The sequence below is a fragment of the Parasteatoda tepidariorum genome, chromosome 8 (genome assembly GCF_043381705.1).
Source record: "Parasteatoda tepidariorum isolate YZ-2023 chromosome 8, CAS_Ptep_4.0, whole genome shotgun sequence".
In the NCBI taxonomy this organism is placed as follows: domain Eukaryota; kingdom Metazoa; phylum Arthropoda; class Arachnida; order Araneae; family Theridiidae; genus Parasteatoda; species Parasteatoda tepidariorum.
The window spans coordinates 88473803-88499961 of NC_092211.1; the positions used below are offsets into that span (position 1 = coordinate 88473803).

The following is a 26159-nucleotide window of genomic DNA, read 5'->3' on the forward strand; positions in this document are numbered from 1 at the left end:
TTCAAATTATAGAAATGGAAATATTTTTATTTAATTAAACAATGGTCGGGTGATGTCAAAAAAGACCCCATGTTTTTTATTGTCATCAAAATAATTCTGTTTCGGAAGAATTGAAATAAAATAAAACACCCACCTTCAGCTGAAAAGGATAGAAAAAAAAGTCAAAGAACTGACAATGATTAATGAACTTCGATTTCCAGACAAGTTCCTGAATTGAATCATCACCAGTTTTATTGATTTTGTTTTCTAACCATACAATGCAACTTTCTCTTCCTATTTAATTTGAAGGCACTATTGGAGGAAGTGTTTTATTTATCTTTATTCTTCAATCAAAAGTTGCAATAATAAGTAATGTAAATTAAAAATCAAATGAATGTGTTGAAAATTTCATCAAATGAAAGGGCATTTTGAAATGAATGGATTATATTTTACCTCAAGGATAGCGTGATAGGGTCGTTTTTGAGATGACTCAAATTGCTCACATTTAAAACATTAAAAAAATTTATTCGAGTGGCCAAATATGTTTTTTTTATTAATTAGAATTAACAGCTTTGAAAACGGTAGATTTTATTCATCCAAATTAATTTTTTTACACCATGTAAAATGTAAAGTATTTAATTTACAGTGCGAAGTATTTGAATTCAAGTTTCTTTAACATTAAAAGTAAAATATTAAAAATAGGGTGCAAAGTTTTCGAAATTAAGTTTCGTTAATGTAAAATGTAAACCATTTAATTTACAATGCAAAGTATTTGAATTTAAGTTTTCTTAACATTATTTGTTAAATATTAAATGTACAATAAAAAATATTTGAATTATTGTTTATTTTAAATTAGTTGCAAAATATTAAATTTATGGAACAAAGTATGCGAAACAAAATTTCTTAACATCCATTGAAAAATATTAAATTTATAGTGCAAGGTACTTGTGTTTAAGTTTCCTTGACACCCATTGTCATATAATAGAATTTCATCAAATTAAATTTTTCATAACACCCATTGTTAAATATTAAATTATTAAATTTCACGCTTTTAAATATAAATTGTAAAATATGACATTTATGTATTAGGTTTCATGTTTTATAAATATTAATTGTAAAATAATAAATTTTGTGTTAAAGTTATTTACATTCTTGTTTTTTAAACAAAACTTTCAAAATATTTAATTTATGGTGCAAAGTATTTGAATTAACATTTTTTATATTAACTATAATATATTATATATAGTTATAATATTTTAATAATAATTGTATTGTCCTACAAAATATTTAATTTATAAGACAAAGTACTCGTATTAAAGTTTTCTTAACGCAAACTCTTAAATAATAAAATTACCCACAATTAAATTTTTCATAACACCCATTGTAAAATATTTAATTTATAGTACTGCATTTTTTTATTCTAGTTTCATTCTAGAAATTGTAAAATATTAAATTTATGGTGATGAGTTTTAGAAATAAAGTGTCCTTAACACCGGTTGAAAGGTATTATATTGAAATGTGTGGGCCATTAAATTTAAATATATGTATTCCTTAACACCAGTTTATAAGAAATAATTTTAAAAAAAAAATTATTTTATTTTTTAAAAATCATTTAATTTCATACATTTAATTTTAAAAATCATTTAATTTCATACATTTAATTTTAAAAATCCTTTAATTTCATACATTTAATTTTAAAAATCCTTTAATTTCATACATTTAATTTTAAAAATCCTTTAATTTCATACATTTAATTTTAAAAATCCTTTAATTTCATACATTTAATTTTAAAAATCCTTTAATTTCATACATTTAATTTTAAAAATCCTTTAATTTCATACATTTAATTTTAAAAATCCTTTAATTTCATACATTTAATTTTAAAAAACATTTAATTTCATAATTTCATAAATCATAAGAACTATCAAATTAAAAACCGTTTTCATTTATTTAATTTTTTTAAAAATTTAAAAAAAAAAATTCGAAAAATTTGTTTAAATATTTTTTGAAAATATTTCATACAAATACATACAAAGATTTATAGATGCGTGATGAAAGTAATTGAATCGCAAAACGGTATAATTTATTTGTGCCTACTTATTACCCAAATTTACTCTGTCAATAGACAGGTCTTGAAGTGATAAATACATGAGAATGTGTCTCGTGAGAGAGATGATGTAAACAAGTATAAAAGTAAGCATGCGCCCATCATTCCTTGGTCAAGGTCATACCGGGGCATTTATCGATTCTCTGGGAATGATGGGGAAGAGCTACAAAATATCTCCTACCGCTCTTTACAAACTGACGACAGGCTGTGTTACTCCTACTAAATTTAACCAGTAAACGGCATTTTCTGCGAACCCGACTTCCAGCAACCAATGAACATTAAATGAAGCGCGTTGTTATAAGTCGCTACTCCCCAGGTTGAAATTGTACTAGTCTAGTTCCTTCTGAAATAATTGATATTGTTGTTTTCTCAAAGTTTATGTATTTAGTAAACATATTTAAAACTCAGTTTATGAATTGAACTAAAAGATATACGTTATTTTTAGTAAACTTTCGAAGTGGAAATAGTTGTATTTTTTTCTTCTTCATATTATACCTAATTGGGTACTTGCACTTTGAGAAGAAGATCAAACATACCCACACATGTGAACCTATGACATCAGCTCCAGCTGATAGTCAATAAACAAAATGGCTTGTCAAAGTTGAACTAAATTTTTCCACATAAGTTAGAATGCTAGTTGACGTGAAGTCATTTAGATACAGCGCCGTATCGCACATGGAATTAGTAGAAATATAATTCTTTCGTATATTTATTATTTGTTTATGTATTTTATTGTAACACGTGATATATTTTTGTTTTGTGTACCTGGCAAATTCGGCGCATAATTAGTTTGTTTATATTCTATATGACTTCGTGCCTGTTTTTGTGTTAAGTAAGAACTATATAGAGAAAGAATTGAAATCATTGTGAAGGATGTATCACTTAAAAGAATTGACACTTGACGAGGTAAGTGAACTCGAAACAGAATAAAAAGAACAGTTGTTTGCGTAAACAAAGCCACGTTATAATAACCAATCAGGCTCGAGATACCAACACTACGTCATTTGCAGACATCCCATTAAGTGGTGGAGTTTATAGACAGACGTATAAATTCTACTCTAAAGCCAGGATTAGGAAAATCATGATATTTTTAAAAGTAATTCGGCAATGAGGTACCATACCTGCAAGTGACGTAGTGTAGGTATCTTGATCATTATTGGTTGTTGAAACGTGGTATTTGTTTATGTAAGCAACTGTTCCTTCCATTCTATTTCGAGTAACCCAAGCCTGTCAAGTATCGATTCTTTTAAGTGGCATATTCCATATTCTTACTGAAAGATTCTTTCACAAGGATTTCTATTCTTTCACTACGTATTTCGTTCCTAACACAAAGACAGGCATGAAGCCACGTAAACATAAACAAAAAAATTATGAATCGAAATTGCCAGATACACAAAACAAAAATATATCACATTTATTATTTGTTAAATTACATAAACAAATAATAAATCTAAGTTAAGTAGAAGATGTAGACGAGAAAGAATTATATTTCAACAAATACCAGTCAGGTTAATAGTGGGAGGTTTTCGTGGTTTTCCTCTCAAAGTAATGGAAATACGGGTTAATCCCATCGAAAAAGTCCCCCAAGAAGGCAAATTTCTCTTAATGCTGTATCCAGGAGTTCCCTTGTCTTCTGGATTAGATTCAAAATTACAAGGTTACAGAGTTGAACATAAGCCCGAAATATTCATAGTAGAAGTAGTCGTAAACCCAAAATTGGGTCAGCTGTTCAACGACGGTTATAAATGATCAGCTATAGAGCTGACGACATAGGTCACATTGTGTGGGTATCTTTGATCTTCTTCTCCTTTGCAAGTACCCAATTGCAGAAGGGCTTGACCCCAATAAATCCAAATCAAAATATTATTCATATTTAGTTGAGTTCGGGATTCTCTTGTCGGAAAATGAGTCAAGAGTTAGCGTCATTTTCGAATTTAAATAGCTCGTTTTATAACTCTCCTTTTTTTAAAATTTAAATCAGATTTTTTTAAAACTTACTAATCAAAGCTCTTATAAAATGTAATAATATTGCTTTGTATAAATATTGTTTAATAATAATTTAACTAAAATTTTTAATACTTCTAGGTAAAATAGAAACATTTTTTGAAGATTATCACAAACTAATCTCATAATAAATTAAATTCTTTTTGTTCAACATTCTTAAGAATTTGTAAAGAAAACGATCTAAATTATTAATTAAATATGAAAGGAAAAATAAATTTCGATCAGGGAACGCTGGAAAAGAATTCTAAATTAATCTTGTCTCAAGAAGTTTCCCTTTATTAATAATTTACACTTACTACATATTTAATAAGTTTTAAAAGTGCTTACTTAAATATACATAAAGCTAAATGAGTATAGATGAAACATGTTCGTTAAAGAGTAAACTAGTTAACATACAGTGCCCCAAAAAAAAAACACTTTGAATAACTTTTGATCATATGATTGAATCTTCACGTTCTCAATCTAAATGGGTTAGAGGGGGAGGTTTCAAGTATGCTTATTAATTAATTCATTTTAAGTTAAGAAGCAAAAACGTCCCTTCTTTGAATAAACATATCTGCAATTCAACGAATTTGTATTCCTTATCCTCAAATTATATTGGATGATCGCATGCTGCCAAATTTGGTCTCAATAATTTATTCAAGACAAAGGTCGAAATGTTAATTTTACTTTTTACGGTTTTTACCATAGCTAGCGAACTTTTTAAGCGAGTTGAGAAAAGTTTGGTACACAATTATAACATTCATTTATCAAGAACTAATTTCATGAAAATAATAAATTAACAATCATTTATTCGTTTTAATAAGAATAATTTTTTACAAGTATTTCTTTTTATTATTTTATTTAATAATAGACGAAAACTTTTGAAATGTTAGCTATGCAAATTTTAACATCATTTTAATATAATTTTATAAGCCAGAATGCAAAATTTGAACGAGATCAGTAGAATAAATTATGTAAGAATTATTATTATTATCAAATTTGAATATACGGCTTTTTAAAAACGTTAATGAAAAAAAATGAATATAAATAAAAATAAAGCTAATGAAAAGTCATAATTTAAAAATTTTACATGATTTTTATTCACATATAGTTTTTTTTAAATCTATTAATCAATTTTGGACACCAAATATTAATTTATATTCATTATACTCTCATTATTTCTCTGTACCTTCAATATCAATATACTCAGGATTTTTTTTTTAAATTTTCAGCCTTAAGAATATATTAACAAATTATACTATATAAATTTTTTATTAAAGTTAATTTACTTAAAAATTAAAAAAAAACGAAGGATTTAAATCAAAGATTTTTGTCAAAATGCACGATTGAAATTATGATTTAATTTAACTGTTTTAAATAACAAATGCAGAAAAAAAAATCAGATTTTACTAAAAACATTTTCCAAAAATTTTTATACTCTGCTTTTAGTTATCTTTAGATAAATGTGTCTACCGATTCTATAAAAAAATTTTATCAGCTCAATTGATTCATAGAGAAATATAATANACTGGGGCAGCGGTCAGTGAGCGGGTGAGGGGCGATCACTTTAATAAGCCTGCAAAGGAGCTGAGGTTGCACGTAATGGAATAGACTTTTCGCCAATTTTTTAAATTTCTCAAAAAACACTCAGAGGACTATTTTGTAACTTTGTAGATGGTTAGCTTATGTGATTTTCCATGCTTTGCAATATGGTTGAAAGTCTTCAGATGTTTGAGGGGCCGACAGTAAATTACGAAAGAAAACTAGTAATTTTAAACGCCCCGTAGATGAAAATCAAGCAATAAACTTATAACTTGTAGCGATTGCTTTAATTATCATTTGCAACAACTGCATAAAATTTCATAATTCTAGCTTAAATATTTATAGAGATACGGACGCTTTCATAGAAAACTAATTTTTTTCTTCTGCGAATTTTTGTTATAACTTCAAAAATATTCCGTAAAATTGAACGTAATTTTTTGAACAATTTAAAATTAAATACAAAAATATTGTTTTAAAATCTGAAATAGTTCGCTGGAAACTACGCAAGATGTGAGAATTTGAAGTATATCTTTTGTACTGCGCATACACGAAAAAAATTCAAAAAATTGTTTTCGTTATTTTGTAGTGTCGTATTTGTCAATAAATGAAAAGCAATTTTTGGTGTAGTTTTTGTACTTTTTAAAATTAAGCTCAAACTGGTCAGAAGTTTTTCACAAATTTTATTTTGTTCTGGCTACCCAGTTTTATGCGGTAGGATCATTTCCAATACTACAAATTAAAATTTGAGGAAAACTCCTGATTATTTTGAGCTTTATTTTAAAAAGTACAAAAATTACATAGAAAATCGCTCGAAACCTTTTACATTTTTAAAATATTCAGGTAAGACTTTTTTTCATTAGTTGCCAAGTACGATTCACTACAAAATTATGCAGAAAGAAAAATACAATTCGTGCATGCTCAGTACAAAAGAATTACTTTAAATACTCATATCTTGTGTAGTTTTAAGCAAACTTTTTTCAAATTTTAAAACAAAATTATTGTATTTAATTTTAAATAGCTCCAAAAATTTGGTTTACTTTTAATGAATATTTTAAGAGTTATAACAAGAAAACGGAAGGCGAAAAAACTCCCTTTTATAAAAATGTCCATATCTCTAAAAATATTTAAGATAGAATTACGAAATTTTATGCAACTGTTGCAAATAATAATAATACAAGTTAGAAGCTTATTTCTTTATTTTCTAGCTTAAGGTGTTTAAAAATACTAGTCTTCTTTCATAATTTATTTTCGGCTGCTCAAACTTCTGAAAGCCTTAAATATTTTTTTACAAAGTATGAAAAATCGTATGAACTAAACAACTCTAAAGTCACAAAATAATGCTCTGGGTATTTTTTCGGAAATTTAAAAAAAAAAAGGCCAAAAAGTGAAAGTGTTTCTTCCATTATTGTGGGGTAGTGTATGTGAGTTATTATATTATTATATTATATTAGATGTTTAAGGTATTATTCCTGGTGTAGTTTTTGTACGTATCATGGAATAAAATTGATACCAAGACGACAGGATTAATAGAAAAAAAGATATAAGACTTCTGTGCATAAAAAGTTTAATTTTAAGCCCGTAACTATTTAATCATCTAAATTCGCAATCTCGATAGGTAAAGATTTAGATAGGTATCAATCTTTACCTATACTTAACAATCTTTACCTTATAAGCATACTTTATAGGAAAATGAAGTATTGTTTTCTGTGCTTTTTTTTACACTGAATGAGATGAAATAGAACAAAAAGTTCAAGAATTGCAAAGGGTTTCACTCTTAAAAACCACAGTTTTACACTTTCGATCTAATAGCCATAAGGTATATACTTACAATAAGAAATACAAGTGGGATACATATTTCCTGTGTATTTCTTATGGGAAATCAAAGACAATATGATTAATAGTTTAAAAGTTTTAATATTTAAGTATATTTTTGAACTTGTACTTATTCATGCACATTGATTGAGAATTCACAGGGAGTTTTATGCATAAAAAGTATAATTTTTAACTTGTATTAATATAGACTTTTAATTATTAACCTATCCATTTAAATATGAATCTCATTCAATTCGAAGAAAAAGAAAGTAGAATAAGGAAAAGAAAAAAACAGTAAAGATAAATAAAGAAAAGAAAAATAAAGAAAAGATAAATAAAGAAAACAAAACTAAAGAAACAATACCTTTCTTGTCCAGATAGCTTTGATATAACAATGTTAAAGTTGTACTTAAATACAAGACAAAAATTTTAAATCTTTTAAATAGAAAACCCTTGCAACGTTCGAACTACTGTCTGTAAATTAACTGTAAGTACATTCCTATTTATTAGAAAAAAAATTTTAAAAAAAGGAATAAGAGTTACTAAATATTTTTTATTTACATTTTTAAATGTTCATTTGAGTTACATTTTGGTAAATATGCGCAATTTAAGCAATATTTTATAATAAATAAACATAAATGCATATGATCTAATTTATACATGCGAAAAATAAATCATAAATAAACCTTTGCATTTTAACATTAATAATATTTCATTCACAGTTAATATTTCATGGAACCTCCATTAGCTTTAATAAGTGAAAATATTCTATTTGGCATACTGTTAATTAAAGTTTGAATGTATCCTGTATTGTAAACCCATCAAAAGTGGGTTTTCTAGAATGTCCTTCTTGTCCTGTCCGGGATATGTTGGGGAGAAGCCTGCATGTTGTGGCACCTGGGGCAGTTTGGGAAGATTTTAACACTACCCTCGAAAGAAAGAGACTTTAGGTGGCTGCTGGTAAGCGCCGTCTGATCCTTGCGGTTGCACCGAATGTTGAGTGCACCTCCTGGACGGGTGCTCTGGTACCAGTGATGTTTGGGGGGTACGAGCCAGGAAACATTGTCTTCTTTTTCGCTGCCAGTTCCATGAAGGTAAGTGAATTTGGACTCATCAAACACAAATATCACAAGTTGCAAAAAGAACTTAAGATTTTAACACACGTATTGTATTTCAAACGCATGATTTACTAATCTGTTACTGTAACTAAGTAAAATTCTGTACCCACTATTAGCATTTTGTATTTTAGAATTCGTGCCAATGATTGGAGAATTATAGTAAACATATACGCACATTAAAAAATTAAATTAATCGTGAAATATTAGCTCTTTAGTGTTATGTAAAAACTAAGTAAATGCAGTTTGTTATATGAAACTAATTTCCAAACTGAATAGAATATATTATAAAATCTTGAATTAAGCAAAAAAATCATAAAAAAAAGTATTTCACGATCCGGAGAACACATTAAACCTGTGTGTGATCAGAACTAGTTAACTTATTAAAATAAAACTATTATTCTTTTATTGATATCGATATCTTCTAGCTTTTTATTGATATCTTCTAGCAAAAATATAAATCATGGATAATTATTAAATTCGAAAATGTTTTGTAATTTATTTTTCATATTAAAAAAGTTTAAAGGAATAATTTTTTTGTACTGTTTAGCATTACGAATATAACCTTATTTATTTTTGAATGACATTGAAAGCGAGAACATAAATGACGAAATATAAGAGAGAGTACTTCATATTTGTCTGATTCATTTTATTTTATTTATTATTATTATTTTGCAAAAGAAAGAATATACTTGGTAATATTTTTTTTCAATTATTTATTGATGTTTGAAAAACATTTAGGCGTGTTAAATACATAATATGTGAAATGCGTCAAAAACCTTAATTTTTATATCAAAAATAATATTCTTTTTTTTTCCGTTTCAGGTGTTATTTTATTTTGCTGAGAGGTAAGGAAATCAAGCGAGGTTAAAAATGGCTCTCAGCTGTGGTGCCAAATGTGCCAAAGGTGTACTCATCGCTTTCAATCTTATATTCTGGGTAAGCATACATCTTTCTTATCTTCATGATAGTGCAGTTTGAAACGGTTTTAACTTTCCTAAAGCGTCGCCAAATGACGTGTGTAGAAACCTCATATAATACATTTTTGAATTGCACAAATACTATTAATCAAATATTAGACTTAATGTTACATTGCGTGTAATGTTTTTCTCAAAAATAATAATAACAAATGATAATTTATGAAGTTTTATGTACATGAAAATGCTATCTAGGTATCAGCAGTTTGTACTGGTCAGGAAGATTAACAAAAAACTAACCAAGGCCCTCGACTACTTTAAAAATATTCAAGTGGAATTGGCTAAAGTTGAGTATTCTACTTTCAGGAAGTGTAAAAGTAGATTTAGGTGTAGCAGAATATTCTATTTTCAGAAACTATGAAAGGGAAATTTAGGTTTAGTAGAATATTCTGCCAACAGAAATTAAGAAAGTGGAATTAGGCGTGGTAGAATATTCTACTTTTAGAAAGTAGGAAAATAGAATTAAGAGGAGTAGAGTATTCTACCTACAAAAAGTGTGAAAATTGAATTAGATGCGCAGTAGAGTAGTATCTTACTTTAAGAGAAAGCGAAAATGGAAGTAGGTGCTGTAGAATATTCTATTTTAAGAGAATAAGAAAGTAGAATTAGATCTAGTAAACTAGTTTACTTTCAGAGAGTATGAAATCTGTATAAGGTGAAGAAAGGAATTCTACTTTTAAAAAAATAGGAAAGAATTTGGATTACTGGAATATTCTAATTTAATAGATTATGAAAATAAAATTATGTGACGTAGAGAATTCTAGTTTTAGAAAATATGAAAGTTGAATTAGGAGTAGTAGAATATTCCAGAAAGTGGGACTGTGTTGTTATTGCTTAACTGGACTAGCCTATTGACTAGACCAGCTTCATGAGTCAGTTCAGAAAATTCCAAACGAGAACAGGTCTTTGTTTTAAATTTTCTCTGTGAGGAGATGATGGAATTCTAAGTATATCCTCAGATGAGAAAGATCTTTTTACTCTTGTTATATCAAAGACTAGCTCGTAACTAGTCTTCAGACAACCTTGAAAAGCAGGGATTTTCCATCCTACAAACATCAAGAAAAGCTGTCCCTCTTGACATCGCTATGCGCCTAATCAAGAAAAAGACTAAGGATCTTACTTTAAATCAAATCACAGAGAGAAATTCCGGAAAGATCTGGTGGAATATTATCCAAGATCTCCCTAAGCGGTCAAGACGCAAAGCAGTCGCCGAGTTTCGACTAGCCAATGGACACGAATGCCTCCTTAAAGATCTTCATCTAATTCATGTTGCACAGGCTCCTTTCTTCTTACTCTGTGACCTTCAGGAATAAACAGATGCAGACCACCTTTGCCGTTGCCCGGCACTAAAAGACACCTCTTTGTGCGACCGTTTGCTGCCTCGCAAGGGACCTCCCGTGAGTCTGAGTGGTTGAGTTCATAGACTTTTCTCGCCACGCCTGTTAAGTTTTTCTTTTCTTTATGTTCTCATTTGCTCCCCCTCGCCTTTGTGATGTAGAGGTCCTTCTGTAACTCTGACCATTGGAAATACTAATAAATATCTAAGACACTTTGAGTGACCACTTGATAGTGCAATCAAAGTCATCCTCAAACTTCAGAGTAGCTCAAGGGTTGTTTACCACTGTACCAGTCGTGTGCAGGAGTAGAGTGCGAGGAAGAGTGAACAGCAAATAATTTACTCTTGAACTGATTTCCAGAAATATTAGTGTGTCAAGGGTACAAACTATTCCAGCTCGTTCTTTAGCAAAAGCATCCTAATATTAACATACGAATGTATCCACTGCAAATATACATCGTGGCAAAATGAGAATTGTTTTAGGAAGATCAAATTGAAATTGGGTCTCTATCAGATATTGTTTCCCAGTTTTTCAGATGGAGAGATAATAGCTATGGGATAGATCCATCTGAATAGATAGAGCTGGGATGGAGCTGCGACTATCAGTCAAAATCCAGATGTTATTGTAGGCGGTGTAAGGTATTGCAGCTTTGAGACCTTCATCTATTGCGATAAGTTTTGAACGTAATTCTGAGGATTGATTCGGTTTCTAGTTTTGATAGTCAGACTACTGAAAAGTGACTGCTAGTATGAAAGTTGTAGTAGTTATAGTAAAATACTTTCAGAAAGTATGAAAGTAGAATGAGGTGCAGTAGAATATTATCTGTAATGCAGAAACCCCAGGACTCTACCATCGGCTTTGGCAAGATTCAGAAGTGGTCACTTTGCATGAAATTTCAAAATGGAAAAAACTTTCTATCTCTTCTTTTCCTGCTAGCCTTCTTAGTTGCTTAGACACCTCCTGGAGGCAACTGTTGGTTGAGAAAGAAAAGACTTTCGATGTTCTCATGAGACTAGGTCTTCTGGATCCTGTGTAAGCTTTCCTACACCAGGGGGATGAGTAACAACAACAACAACAACAGAATATACTACTTTCAGAGAATAAAAAAATAAAATTAGATGTAATAGTATATTCTATTTTTCTGAAAGTATGGAAGTAGAATTAAGAGTAGTAGAATATTCTACTTCCAGAAACTATGAAAGTTGAAATAGTTATAGTAGAATAATCCACCTTCCGAAAGTATGGAAGTAAAATTAAGCGTAGCAAAATATTCTACTTTCTTAATAATTAGGGGGTCTTGGATACAATTGTTTGACTGTGGGCAAGGTTTATCGATATCATACTGTTTGTTACTTTTCTCTAGTTTTGGTTGTTTTACGAGCAATTTATTGCATTTAATTAAACATTATTTTTTTTGCTTTATTCTGTTTTTGTCAGCTTTCAGGATGTGCCCTGATAGCCTTCGGTATTTATATGCTCATAGAAGAAGAGAAGACTACTCTCTTCAGATTATTCAGTACAGACGACTACTACAAGTACTCAAATCTGCAGTACCTGTCATTTGCTCTCATCTTAATCGGCGGATTAGTCTTCATCGTCGGATTCTTTGGATGTTGTGGTGCTATGCAGGAAAACAAGTGCATGCTGGTTGTGGTAAGTCTTCTCCCTTCTGACTTGTCTCTTGACTTGTTGTTGACTTGAAAATAAATTTTGGTAAAAATTTCTTATTTCCTCTTATTATATTCAATTATGGTTGAAACAAATTTAAATTGTAAGATTAAATTGTGAGATATAAGATTCAAAGGAATGTAAATTTAGATGGCAAAATCGATCGAATTTTAAGTATCTGGCTCTTCTGAAATTCAATTTCTCAGAAACTATTCGACTGATTTTGCTGAAATGTTGCACTTTGCCATGTGAAATTACATTCTTTAAAATGATGTAAAAAATTACACATCTTACGATTCAAATTTGTTTCGACCATAATTGAATATAATAATAAGAAATATTTACCAAAGATTTTTTTGCTTGGAATTATCTTTATATAAAAAAAATTATAATTGTGTGCAAAATTGTTTTCGGTTCGCTTAAAAAGTTCTGGAGATATATCGAAAAACCCAATAAGTAAAATTAACATTACGGGTTCAAACTTTGATGCTCTATCCTGACTAATGTATTAGGACCCTATTTCCCAGATTGCGGCTTGTTGCATCCAAAAATTGAATCCGTGAAGAAAAAAAAAGATACGTTTTATTTAGAGTAGCACATTTGTATATTTATGTGTCTTAAAGTACATTTATGTGTCTGATTTCGTAACTTAAAATATCGTTTGTACTAATTAATTATCATGTTTGAGTTTGCCACTTCAAACTCTTAAAATTTAGTTTTAGAACGTGAAAATCCAATCATTAGATCAAAAGTTATTTAGGGTCGCCCGTTTTTTTATTTTGCGCACTGTACGTTGGATTTATGACTTATTACTAATATCTTCAGCTGTCTTTCAGAAGGGGTTGCCTGAACTGGAGAAGAGGAAGCACGAAGAAATTTTTTGATTAACTTTAAAAGTTTTCGAGGTATGGCGAAATACGCAAAGAGTAAAATTAACGTTAAGTTGCCTAAACTTTGGATCACTGTCCTGATCAAACTGTACGAATCCCATTTTCCAGATTGCAACAACCCCCTTTGTTTTGGGGGGCAGAAATCCGAATCCATTCGGGGAAAAAAAGGTGTGTTGATTCAGAGAAAGTACGTTTGTTGTATCTGTTTTCGTTACTTAAAATATCTTCTGCACTGATTAGCATACTCGAGTTCACCCCTTTGAGCCATTATGATTGTCTTTTCGAACGTGAAAATCCGGTAATTATATCAAAAGTTATTTAGGGTGTTTCGTTTCTTTTTTACTTTCTTTTGGCCAACTGTACATACTTTTTAAATTTTGCAGTTTTCCCACTAATATTTCACCTAAATATATCCTAAAAATAATAGAAGATAACATCGAAAAAAATAATGGGTAATTGATTACATGCAAATATGATACAGTTTTCAAAAATCGTAACTATTAAAAAAAGTCCAAACATTCGAAATCCCTCTGACCTGAGGGAAACTGCTGTATCCGTCTTTTGGACACCCTGTTTTAGAATATTCTCATTAAAAAAAAAGAGCGTTTATTGTTTGACCCTTTTTTCCGACATCCTTTTGTATTGGTTACAAAGATTCGAGTAAATCTACAATGACGCATAAATGACAAGCACATTCAAATGTTATTGAATTTATAACCTAACTTTCGACGAATAATGTAAGAGTTACGCCTTTTTTTTAATGTTGGAAAAACTTTTTATTCGATTTAGACGTTTAAATAAGAAATTCTATTAAGCGAACAATTTCTTATCGAAAACAAAATACAAAATTTGTAAGACGCATTTACTAACAGGAAGAAACTTTAACAAAATTTTAAACAAATGCTTTCAAATTCAATAATTTCTTATTTTAATTATAAAAAACTCAGCGGTGCGACAGCCCAAGAGGGCCAAGGCGTACTGTGCCCAGTTCTCAGTTTTCTTGACCTGTGCAGGAGCAGATGTTCCGGTCAGGTGGTCAGCCGAACGCGGAACCCCCAGTGTTTCGTTCCCAAGCATGCTTGGTACTCATTTATCGACCCACTGAAGGGATGAAAGGCTGAGTCACCCTTGCCCGCCCCGAGGACCGAACCAGGGACCTGTGGCACGACAGCGCGAAGCACTACCGCTCAGCCACCCGGCGATCAGACCGCTCAGCCACCGGGCATTTTAATTAATTTTCCTAAAAATTTTGTTCTTTGTTATTGGTTTTTGATGACGATGTTTCACGAACTAATGTTGTGAAACATATTTTTTTTTTAATGTTTCATGTTATTACAGTATTAAAATAATATGACTCCTTCTTATTTTAGTACTTCCTTTTCCTGTTTATAATTCTTGCTGCTGAACTGGCTGTTGGAGTGTTAGCGATTCTGTTCCAAGATAAGGTAAGGGAAAAACACCTCTTACTAATCTATTTATATTGAAGGGGAACACCACAGTTACAAAAAGAAATTTTATTTTGAGTAAATTTAACTGTTCCATTCGCTCATTCAAGTTTTTAAGAATATTTAAATACATAGTATCGCACAACTCAAAACTCATATGGTTTGATGGTTACAGAATTTTTTCCTGTAGAAATTCGCTTCCTCTAGGCTGGTTTATTTTGAATTTTATTCTTCTTGTAGGAGTCTAAACAACACCTCCTAGAATGAAGGCCTCATCACGGATCAAATTAGTAGTCCGATGTGACGAAGTTAACTGCGCAGTAGATGAAAAATAAGAAAGATGTCATTGCGTTCGGGATACTAAGCTGCGCAGTGGTTGAAAATACGAAATATGTCATTACGTTTGGACTACTAAAGGATATTTATGGTAACCCGTGCTGAGGCCTGCTCTTTTCTAGGAGGTGTTGGTCTAAGCCCTCTGTTCGCTTCCGCTCACCAAACCCCGCTGATTACTTCGCAATAATCGCTGTATCTACGCATAAAACAGTTGAAATTATTCTACAAAAAAATCTATGTACTAAAAACAACACTTGTGGCTCCACTTTCAAATATTTATTTCCCTTACACTGTTTATATCTACATATGTCATTTTTCTAAGTAATCATTTTTTGAAAAAAACATTTAAAATTAAAAGGTGTATTGTTGTTACGAATTTGGTGAGTTCACAACTGTAAATTAATATTTTCGCTTACCAGACTGATGGATGTATTTTAAATAACATCTTTGCATGAAGCTGAAAGTTATGGTCCATATCATATAACGAACATTCACAATGCTATACTAATGTAATTTGCAACAAAAATATTAATTATAACGTTTAATAAGATCAGACACCGATTTAGATAACCTTATCTGAAAATGTAACGAAGAACTAATAATGATAATAATAACAATCCTCCTAAAGTCTTCATCTAGAAATCAAACAAAATAAAAGACGTCATAACAACAATACAAGTAAAATGTTAACCTTTAAATTAGGGACACAAAAATATTTATAAGAAAAGAATACTAAATGAGTTTTATGCTGATGACAACCAAACCAATACGAAAATGAATGTGGAAAACTGCATCCCACCACGTGATTCTTCAGTCAATAAAAAATGCATTGACAACAATGGAGTATTGCGACACCATCATTAGATTTTTGTATTTAGAAAGATGAAATCGGTATTATGATTCCAATCACTAGGAGGCTTCGCCCCCTGCTCGCTGGCGCTCACCAACCCCCGGAACTGCTTTCGCGGTTCATTTCGGATTGCTTCGCAATCACTTTGCAGCTCATTGGATACGTTCTTAACGTCTCTAGCTTTTGTATACTTTTTTGAACACTAAAGTTCCGAAAACTTTTCACTGTAGAAAATTCTAAACCTGTGCATTTCAATATTAATTTGAAATTGCAAACAGTTCACATATTTTTCTTAATCACACTATTCTAAATTTCAGTTGTTGAGAAAAGTAACTGTTGTAAGTTTTGTTTTAAAGTCTTTCCCACCAGAGGGCTAAAACCATGTGTTGTAAAACAATATGAAATAGTACTGAACGCCGGATGTAAAGCATCGGCTTCGATGAAGATAATTTTGTGAGAATTTTTTTGATAATTCGGTGAGAATTCACCCGATTAGACATATTATGCTCACTACGTGCTCTTGCGCGCCGAATCCAATCAATTAAAAATGAAAACTGTTGCCAGCGCGAGAAAAGAAATATCATCGGTTTTATTGATACATACGTACGTATTAGCGTTTTATATAATATAGATAGATAGTGTGCGTCAGTTAGTTGTGTGTAGTGAGTCCTGCAAACATCAGAACTCTTTCATTCTTGACGAAACCGTTTTCTGGGAATACTCCGAGTGAACATTTCTTCAAGCTGAAACATTATCTATTTTCCTTCTGTTCGAAGCAAAAGATTTTGTCAACAGAATCAGGCTCAATAAAACGAATAGATTACAAATTGACTGGAAATCTTACTATAGATAAAAAAAAGATCTAATGATGGTGTCTCAGTTTTTCATTGTTTTCTATGCATTTTTTACTTTAAGAGGATTGTTTATTATTGTTAGAATAACGTAATTCTAAGTTACATTTTTGGATGAAGTTATTTAAATCGTTGTCTGACTTTATAAACCGTTTTACAGTTATTATTCGTTGGTGCGAATTACATTAATATACTGTTATGAATTGTGCTTAAAGAGATGGGTTAAATGATTTAGAACTTAACTTTCAGCTTCACGCACAAAGTGATGAAGGCAAATATTGTATTTAAAATACACATCCGTTCGTAGAAAAAATATTAAATGACAGTTGCGAACTCACCGAATTTGTTATAACAACACACTTTTAATTCAAAAAATGGTTACTTAGAAAAAGGATTTTTATTCATTAATAAATCTTAATGGTATCATAAGGGTGAGAAATGGCGAAACAAGTGCTCTTTTTAGAACATATGCTTTTAGTTGAATAATTTCAACTGTGTCATGCTAAGAAACAGCAGGCATTGTGAAGCAATCATCGGGGTTGGTGAGCCTCAGTAAACTATACTATAATCATAAGATTTTTTAATTCTATTTCATAACCGTCGTTGAACTGCCGACCCGATTTTATGGGTTTATGCTACTAATATTCAACTTCGTAGCATTGTAATTTTGAACCCTATCCAGAAGACAAGGGGACTCCTGGATCGAGCATTGGGAGAAATTTTCCTTCGTGGAGGACTTTTTGATGGAACTAACCCGAATTTGCGTTACACGGAGTGGAAGACCACGAGAACCTCCCACGGTTAGTTTGACGGCAAGGGGACTCTAACCCATGATACCACTGAGGATATTTCACGTCAGCACTGTGCTCGGTACAAGCCGGATGCGGAATTCGTATCGACTGGGATTAGAACCCGGTTCGCCGCATTGGAAAACGAACGCTCTATCCCCTGAGCCATCACGGCTCAAAATAAAAAGATTACGCTGACTTAGAATTATTAATTATTACTTAACTTACAAGTATGCCTCGCAACCGATACCAAGAAACCTATTGCGCATAAGAAGGGCCCTCTTCTACATCGTACCATAATACAGGCTAAATGGTTTCAAACACAAATAAAAATTTCGAAGCACTTCTTGGATGCAATAAGGGTGTATAACGAAGGCAATTCAGGGCTTCATAACGATGTAGTCTCCCCAAATGTCTAGGAATTCGCATTTCGTCAGAAATCACGTATCGTCGAAACGAAACGATAGTCTAACATAGGCAGTTCGAGGATCGTTGGAATCGCCAAAAAAGTTCTTTCATTTCTTAGAATTCAATTTTATACTTAAGTGAAAAGTTTCATTTTAATGATATTTGTGTTCCAATTAGTATTGTTCCTTCTCAGTTTTAAACTTTGTCAACACAAAAGATGATACATTTGTTTTGTTTTCAGGAGATGAATGAAATGGAAGGTAAACTGAAAGAAAAACTTAAACAAAAATATGGTTCTGAGATTCAATTTACACAAGCTGTGGATTTCGCTCAAACAAAGGTACATTTTATTTCGCGCAGCATTTAATTGATGTCGCGAAATCTGAATGTAATGTAAACTAAAAAAAATAATGAAAATTTAAAATTGAAAATAATAAAAATCATCTAGGAACAAAAAAAAACAACTAATGATTAAGTGCAAAAGAGAAGAAATTATTTATTACACATTGAACAAATCATTTTTTTTTCCTCGATAGATTTTCATAAACTCGCCAACATTTCAAGTAATGGTTCGCAAAAACTGCATCGAGTGACGTTCGTCCTCTTTTCGTCCAATAGGCTGAATGGGTTTCCAACTCCAGTCAATAAGCGTTTCTTAAGACGTCCTAAAATTCTTTCTCTTCTTCATTATTCATATTTACATTAAAATCGACGTCCAAAACAGTCACTTTGAATGCATTAATCATAAAAATACTTCGAATTAATATTGTGTGGAAACATTAAAAAGGATCGCTGGAGAAAACAAAATCTCAGTCTGGAAACAATCAACTCTCCGAGAAGTTCTAAAAGTACCGTCCACTCTTTTTTTTTTATATACTATTAACGCTTAGTCTGATTTACCCGATTTACCGTTTTTCAGTCTATCGTTCGAAAAAATGTAAGAAAAGATTAAATAAAATTTTACTTGTTTTTTTTTTTTCAAAGTTCAACTGCTGCGGCGTAAGAGATGGGGGTGATTATTCTGACAGCATATGGAAACAGAGGAGTGAAGGGAGGAATGTCAGTCCCACTTGTTGCACCCTCAAGAATGCTAAACAGGCAGACGCTTATCTTAACCCTCAACCCCTCAACGAGAGTTTATGTCAGAAGGAGGACTCCAATTCTCAATACAGGCACCAGACTGTGAGTACCATCCCAAATTTATTCATTTTTCATTTTTCGTAAACTCTTATTACCTTTTTTCTCATAAATGAATATGTCTTACTACTTGTTAAGAGCCGTCTCTTATTGCTCTAAAAAAACTTTTTATTCCTATTAATAAATGTCCAATCCTTGTTACCAAATATTCCTATTAATAAATGTCCAATACTTTTTAATTAGGGGATGTATTTGGGTGCTTAAAAATGGAAGAATATTTTCAGTTTTTGAATATATGATGCAATTACTTAGGTGAGAGATAAAGTAGAACCTGACCCCCTTTTAACCTGACGAATCGTTTTCGAGATTTATAAAAATAGAGAGAAAGATCAATCCTCTAAATATACAGAATGTACCGTAAATGTTACGACGCACTTCAAGAGGAGATGAGGCACATCCTAATAACTAAGAATTGCATAAGAACCCGAAAACGCTAGTTGGAACTTTTTTTGCGGGTACTTTCGAACCGGTACTTTTATTTACTTAAATAATATTCTTAGAGAACATAAAGTAACAAGAAATTGGGCCGGTATAGCCTGGTTTGTAGAACACTGCTCAATCCAGCCTGCCACTCAAATCCAGACTGCCGAACACTCCCCCTGTAGTAAATGGTGACTGGTGCACCTTAAATCCGTCGTGTCACAAAGTCCTCCATGTTGCCATAACAAATTATACCCCTGGGTGTACTGAATTGGAGATGGACCGTTAATTGTTTCAGGTCGAAATTAAGATCTGTGGATGAATGAATGGATGTATGGATGGGTCCGCCCTATAAACGGGTGTGACCTATGGGTGTGGCAGAAGTTAAATTATTGGCCATAGATGGCACCACAGGAAAATAAGGACAATCTCCGCCAGGTCCATATTGTTCTACAACAACAAGAGATTAAAATAATTTAGTAATAATCAATAAAAGTACCTGTTCAAAAGCACAATGAAAAAACAGTTCATATTAGGATGCAATTCCCGTGCTATTCTTAATTATGCAAATCTTATGATGCGTCTAACCTCCGACGTTTGTTATCAACATTTTTGGGACACCCTGCATATATAAACAAAGAAAAAAAGTTTAAACTTCGAATAAAAGTTCGTGAAGGGTGAACTCATTGAGTTTTAACATACATTTATTTTAATGGTGAGACTGAACAATAATTATAAAATCCCGTTAGTGTTTACAAAAAAAGGACACAGCTCAAAATTTACGAAAATGGACTAAGATTCGAAGTTTTCGAAACTGTTTGATTCAACGAAGATAAATTTTAAATAAGATAATAATAAAGAAGTGTTTGATTTAAACAAGATATTCTTTGTTAAGTTGCGTACAATAAATCGATAAGCTGTTCTACTTACTGATATTTCCTACTAATTTTATATATTTGTTTACTAATATTTACACCAGTTTACGATAAGTATGAATGATTATTTTTCTAGAAAAAGTCAAAACACCCGGTTTTACTTCAGTAATGGGATAAAATCAGGTACACACATGTTCACTCTATGGGCAATTAAATGAAGTCATCAAAGCTGGGGTCTCGGGAAAGAGAGGGAGAGTTGACTGTTGAATCTAGATCGAAATTCCTCACGAAGAATAGAATGTTTATTATTGTTTTTCGAAAGAAAAATGGCAGAAAATTTCTTTACAGCTATAAAAACTTAAGTTTTGTATAAAGGGTCTTCAAATATTCGACACTATCAGTGTTTTCATTACAGCGCGAGAACGCGAGAATCTCGCATATTTTTTTCTTTTCTCGCATTGAAAAATGATTACCGCGAGAAATTCGCGCATTCTATAAATCAATTTCAAAATCCGCTAATTTCTCGGATTTTAGAAAAAGCTTCGAATTACGCCATTTAGAATAAAATCCGTTTCACATTTCTTTTTGGATCTTTCATTATTTTCAACATCTGCCCCGTTATCTATCTTCCCTATTTACCAGTATTGTTCAGAACCTTTTCGAACAACAGAACACAACCACTGAACCCCTTTCAGAACACATTTCTCTGCAAGCACGTGTTTACCGTAGGTAAGGTTTCTTCATGTGAGACGTTCAAATTTTTTATGGACAAATACCTTGTAAAGGCAAAATCTTCTATGATGATGCACCAAAAATATATGCACCAAAAATATTCAATGCTTTAAAAAATAGAAAACGTTAAAAATGTATTATATATAATTAAAGAAATTATTTTTTTTCAAGAGTTTTTGTGTTTTTTTAGTTTTTAGAAATCTCACTTAACTTTTTGAAATCTCACCCTGTTTTTGAGAAAGGGTGAGAAATTCTCACCCATTTTTTTCTATGATGAAAACACTGCATGGAAATAAGTCTTTTTGAACTTTGGAAAAGGGCCCGCCATAAATTTTTCCCTGGTTCCCGTAAATCCTTAGTTCAGCCTTAAATACAAGGTTCTTCCTCCGCTGCACTACAGCTTTCTCTTGCCCAGAATAGATACACAATCAGGGGTGGGACGCCTGCTCGAATAGTACCAGCTTTTATATTGCGAGCAGAGGTTATTGAAATGAAACAATACAGGGCAACTTATAAGGCTAAATTTTTATTTTCAAATTATTAACCTTTAGTAAACGCGTAGTAAGCTGGACTAAAAATAATTTTTGTAACTGTAATCGCCAATAAATAATGATAGCTTGAAAACAAGAGAACGTGAGTGAGTTGCCGGTTTGCGTGCCTGACTGCGAAGCCANGCCCAAAAACGGCTGTGCCTAGGGCCTACGAAAGGTATAATCCGGCTCTGCGCTCAAGGCATGGATGTTTCACTCTGTGTATTATCCTCTGCTGTGTGTAATGTGGCCAAGCCTATGTATCTTTCATCTTTGTCTTCTTAAAAGAATTATCTAAATTAACGATACTTATGCATCTTTGTTTCAGGGTTGTAAAATGAAACTTGAAGGATTTTTCAGAAATGAAAGTATGCTGTTCATTGCCATTGGATGTGGTGTCGCAGTACTAGAGGTAAAAAGCATTTTTATAATAGGGAGATTTCGCACATTTTCGTTAGCTTCCGTACGTAAGATTACAAGTATGCGTACATGTATTACAAGTACGTAAGATGCGCATGCGCTCTCCTAGTGCGCATGCTTCAGTTCTGGGGAAATGCTCCAGTGAAAAAGTATATCAAACTTATGTAAGTAAAAGTAAGAGATTTTGCAAGAATCCGTAACGCTAAAGTAGTGGAATATTATTTTAACTGTGACCACAAAATCAAAACAAACATTCACAATAGATTTCTTTAAAGCTGTGACAAGATGCTCTGCGTTATGTAAAACTGCAGATCTGTGAGCAGAAAAATTTAGTAAATCGCAATGATAGATTTTAATGCAGTTAATTATTAATATTTAAAAAAATACTATTGAATTTCAATTGTTTATTTAACTTCTTTTAACTAAATTGTATAGCTAAAATAAATATAATTTATAATTTTGAAATAGCGAAAATGTCTAGTCTCTCATGGAACGAGGGCAATTAGGCAACCATAGTGTTAAATAAAAACCAATAAAAAGTTTTTTTTATTGAATGTACCAATTGTTCACGTTTCATTTCTAAATTTCATCAATGAATTTCTCCAAATTCGCAATTCATTAATAATATTTAAGCATTAGGAAACACATTAATATTTAAGCGAGACGAAGAAGCAAAAGTGCGATCGAAATTTTGTCTACTACTACTGAAGAAGGCAGAACAGAAAGCATTAAAACTTATTTGATTGTCTGAGGAAAGAAAAAGAAGTTGAGAGAGGATTATTAGAAAAAGTTTCACCAGACAATAAAACTGTTTTTCAGATTTCGATTGCGTCTTTCTTTTTTCTTGCATAAATATTATGCGCATACTTTTTTGACAAGGATTCTAACACACATCAAGTGCGATCTTTACGGAACTCTTGGGCGATATGTTAAATTCATAATAAATTGCCTATATATTTATGTGTTCATCATAATTAAATGTGTTAATTTTTTTTCTTCCAGATATTCGGGATGATATTCTCTGTTTGTTTATGCCGGGAAATATGAAGATCTCGTGTAGGACATCTATTTTTCATCTATTATTTACTTTTCGCTCTCTCTCTCTCTCTCTCTAATAAGTTGGCTCATTCTAGTCATTCCTTTTCAGTTTTCCTTCCTCTCCTCCCACTCCTTTGGTGTTTCAACTCTTCCGTTGTTGATTGATGCTGCAGTTGATTTTCAATATCTCACCAAAACATTTTCATGTAACACATTTCAAAGAACAACAATGAGTGAATCAAAATTAACTTAAGTTATATCGTAAATGGTTGAGGAAGAAAAGAAGCTGAAAAATGCTTAATGAAGAATAATATTTAATGTTGTTTTAAAAAAAAGAAATTTATATTTAACTTCTAAAAAGGAAACTACCTGAAGTGTCACACGAAAGCATAGAGAAATACGAGTTTCTATTCTAATGCTATATCGTGTAAAAATGGCGACGCTTTTTACTTCTTTCTTATTTAAGCGTATCATAAAAGCAACAAACCTAATGGGTTTAGCAGCACACCCCTGTCATAAAAATAGTTTCAAAACCGATAAATGCATCGTTTTCTTTTAACTATATTGAATTTATAATTTTTTAATCGTTTGTTATTTATTTCACTTCATTTCTATTCGTGATCGCAACGCTCGAATACGTTATATGGGAAGGAAGACCCGTTCCATGTTTTGACCCTACCCTTCCCACTCCTCCTCTTCTCAGTTGTGTAGGAATGTACTACGATATTTTCCCCTTTCTTAATATTTTTCCTATTTAATTGTCAAAAATATTTTTAAAACTTCCATGATACTTTTTTTCTTAGAACTATGTTCAATGCAGTTTTCAGTTTCATATAGTTTCCTAACTTAAAAGTTTTTACTCCGCTTGAAAATCAAGACAGATTTTTACTTTCTTGCTGCCATAAGTCAACAGGGCCTCTATTGACTGATTGCATAATGTTTAAGTAACCATTCTTGCATTGATACCAAGATTTTAAGGAAATGGTACATGAATTGCATTGATATTTCTGCATTCCTAAAAAACACATATGTGAAACAATTGTTTTAAGTATGCATTATTTGCATATGTTTTGATGTTAAAAACCAATTAAATTACATTAGAAAAGTATAATAAAAGCGCACGTTAGGAGATATTTTAGAGAATTTGACAAAATTCTGTATGTATATATATATATATATACACAGGTTNTATAAAAAAAATTTTTGAGTGCTCCTCACACTATTGTATTAATATATGTTGCTTTGGCTTTATTGATACAATATCAGAAAGCACTCTGTTTTGCGGATATAATCGTCTGGGCTGAAGAAAAGATTATATCTTTTTTTTCCGGTTTTTTAATTAACATTTCATTTTTTTTTTAATAAACTGTTGTTTTTTTTTTTTACTTATTATTTCCCACCCCCTTTTTTTTCATATATCTATAATTTTTCTTTGTTTTATTCTTCATTTTGAACTTATACATATATGTATATATATACATACAGAACCACTTTATTTAAAGATTCAACATAATTTAATTTAATAATCAAATTTTGCAGTCGAACATATCATTTCTTAAACTCAGAATTTTCAACTTAACAATGTAAGTAAGCAGTATCATTAAGCTGGAACGAAACAAAATTTTTCACAGATATTTAAACATTCTAGAATCAATTACTGTTCTACATTTACAGTCGTTGCTCTTAAACCAGAAATTTTGAGTATCTTTAAAATATCCATTAATATGTTTTTTTTTTCACTTTTCAGTTTTAATAAATGTTTGTCAAAAAACTATTTAGGTTTCGATTAAAAAAAATTTTTAATGAAAAAACGGATACCAAATTGTAGCAAAAAAGGTTTTTATTCGTATGATTTTTATTAGTTGTTGAAAAAATGCATACATATTTCATACATTTTAATACGTCATATACATTTTTACGCAAAAAATTCGTAGAAATTACCATTATCATCCAGTCAGTAGAGGTTTATACATTTGTTTTTTAAAAAAAAATTGTTAGTGGTACTCAAGTCATAATTTAAATAATTTAAATAATCTGACGCAGTTTTATGAAAGTTTGTCACTTAGAGTTCACACTGTATTAAAGATGCTGAGTTCGTAATAATGTGTGTCTTTAACAGTTTGTGATCACATTTGTCTGTTTTGGTGTATTGTAATCTTAAGCATGAATCATTACTAGTTTTTTCAGTTTTTATTTTTCACTCGATATGAAAGTGTGAAGTGTATAGTAAAGGAAAACTTTATTTGTTTGTTTATTTACGAAAGGTATTTTAATTGTAGATCTTCAACAATAAAATGAAAAATGCGTCAATAATTGTTCAGATGGATATTCATTAGTAGGAAACTCATTATCATTAAAAGGACATCATTTTCAGTTATAATAATGTGGGGATGCATTATTAATCTTAAAAGTCTAAAAAATACCAACCGAAAAGGGTTTTTTTTTGTGTAATTTAAATTCTTCGAATGGAATTTTCTTTTATTAGATACAGAACACCTTAATCGCAAAGTATTTAAATTTTAAACTATTTATCACGAATTTTAATAATTAATTTAAATGATTTCTATACTTATTACTTTTTGATAAGCAGAAGATGTCGTAGTTTAAGCGTTTTTTTAAGAAGGAAATGTCATAAACTAATTGAAAAGTCTGACTCTAAACATATTTATTAGATTTTTTTAAAAATCGTTAGTATTTTCTAATCACAGTCTGATATTTTTTAGGCTTATTACAATCAGCTTACATCACTTTATTTTAATTAGGATGTGTGAAGAATTGTTCTATCAGACTAAATTTGCTTAAACGCATATGAATAAATCTTTATTTAGGCTATTTACAATAAGCCTTCAGAGCTTA

At 30.9% G+C, this 26159-nt stretch overlaps 1 protein-coding gene across 3 annotated transcripts in view; it reads left to right on the plus strand.

Moving 5' to 3' along the window:
• Positions 1–26159, plus strand: part of LOC107438417 (CD151 antigen-like) — a 62713-nt gene that overhangs the window by 12171 nt on the left and 24383 nt on the right. Inside the window, exons 2-9 of one of the 3 annotated variants that reach the window (XM_071184339.1) lie at positions 9367–9480; positions 12293–12508; positions 14784–14858; positions 18333–18431; positions 19076–19273; positions 22174–22257; positions 23268–23321; positions 23413–23642. In XM_071184339.1, the coding sequence (XP_071040440.1) occupies positions 9415–9480; positions 12293–12508; positions 14784–14858; positions 18333–18431; positions 19076–19273; positions 22174–22257; positions 23268–23312 (783 nt within the window). In that variant the 5' untranslated portion in view covers positions 9367–9414 and the 3' untranslated portion in view covers positions 23313–23321; positions 23413–23642. Of the gene's footprint in view, positions 1–9366; positions 9481–12292; positions 12509–14783; positions 14859–18332; positions 18432–19075; positions 19274–22173; positions 22309–23267; positions 23643–26159 lie in introns of those variants that run through there. The other 2 variants (XM_016050708.3, XR_011637481.1) reach the window with 2 other exon arrangements.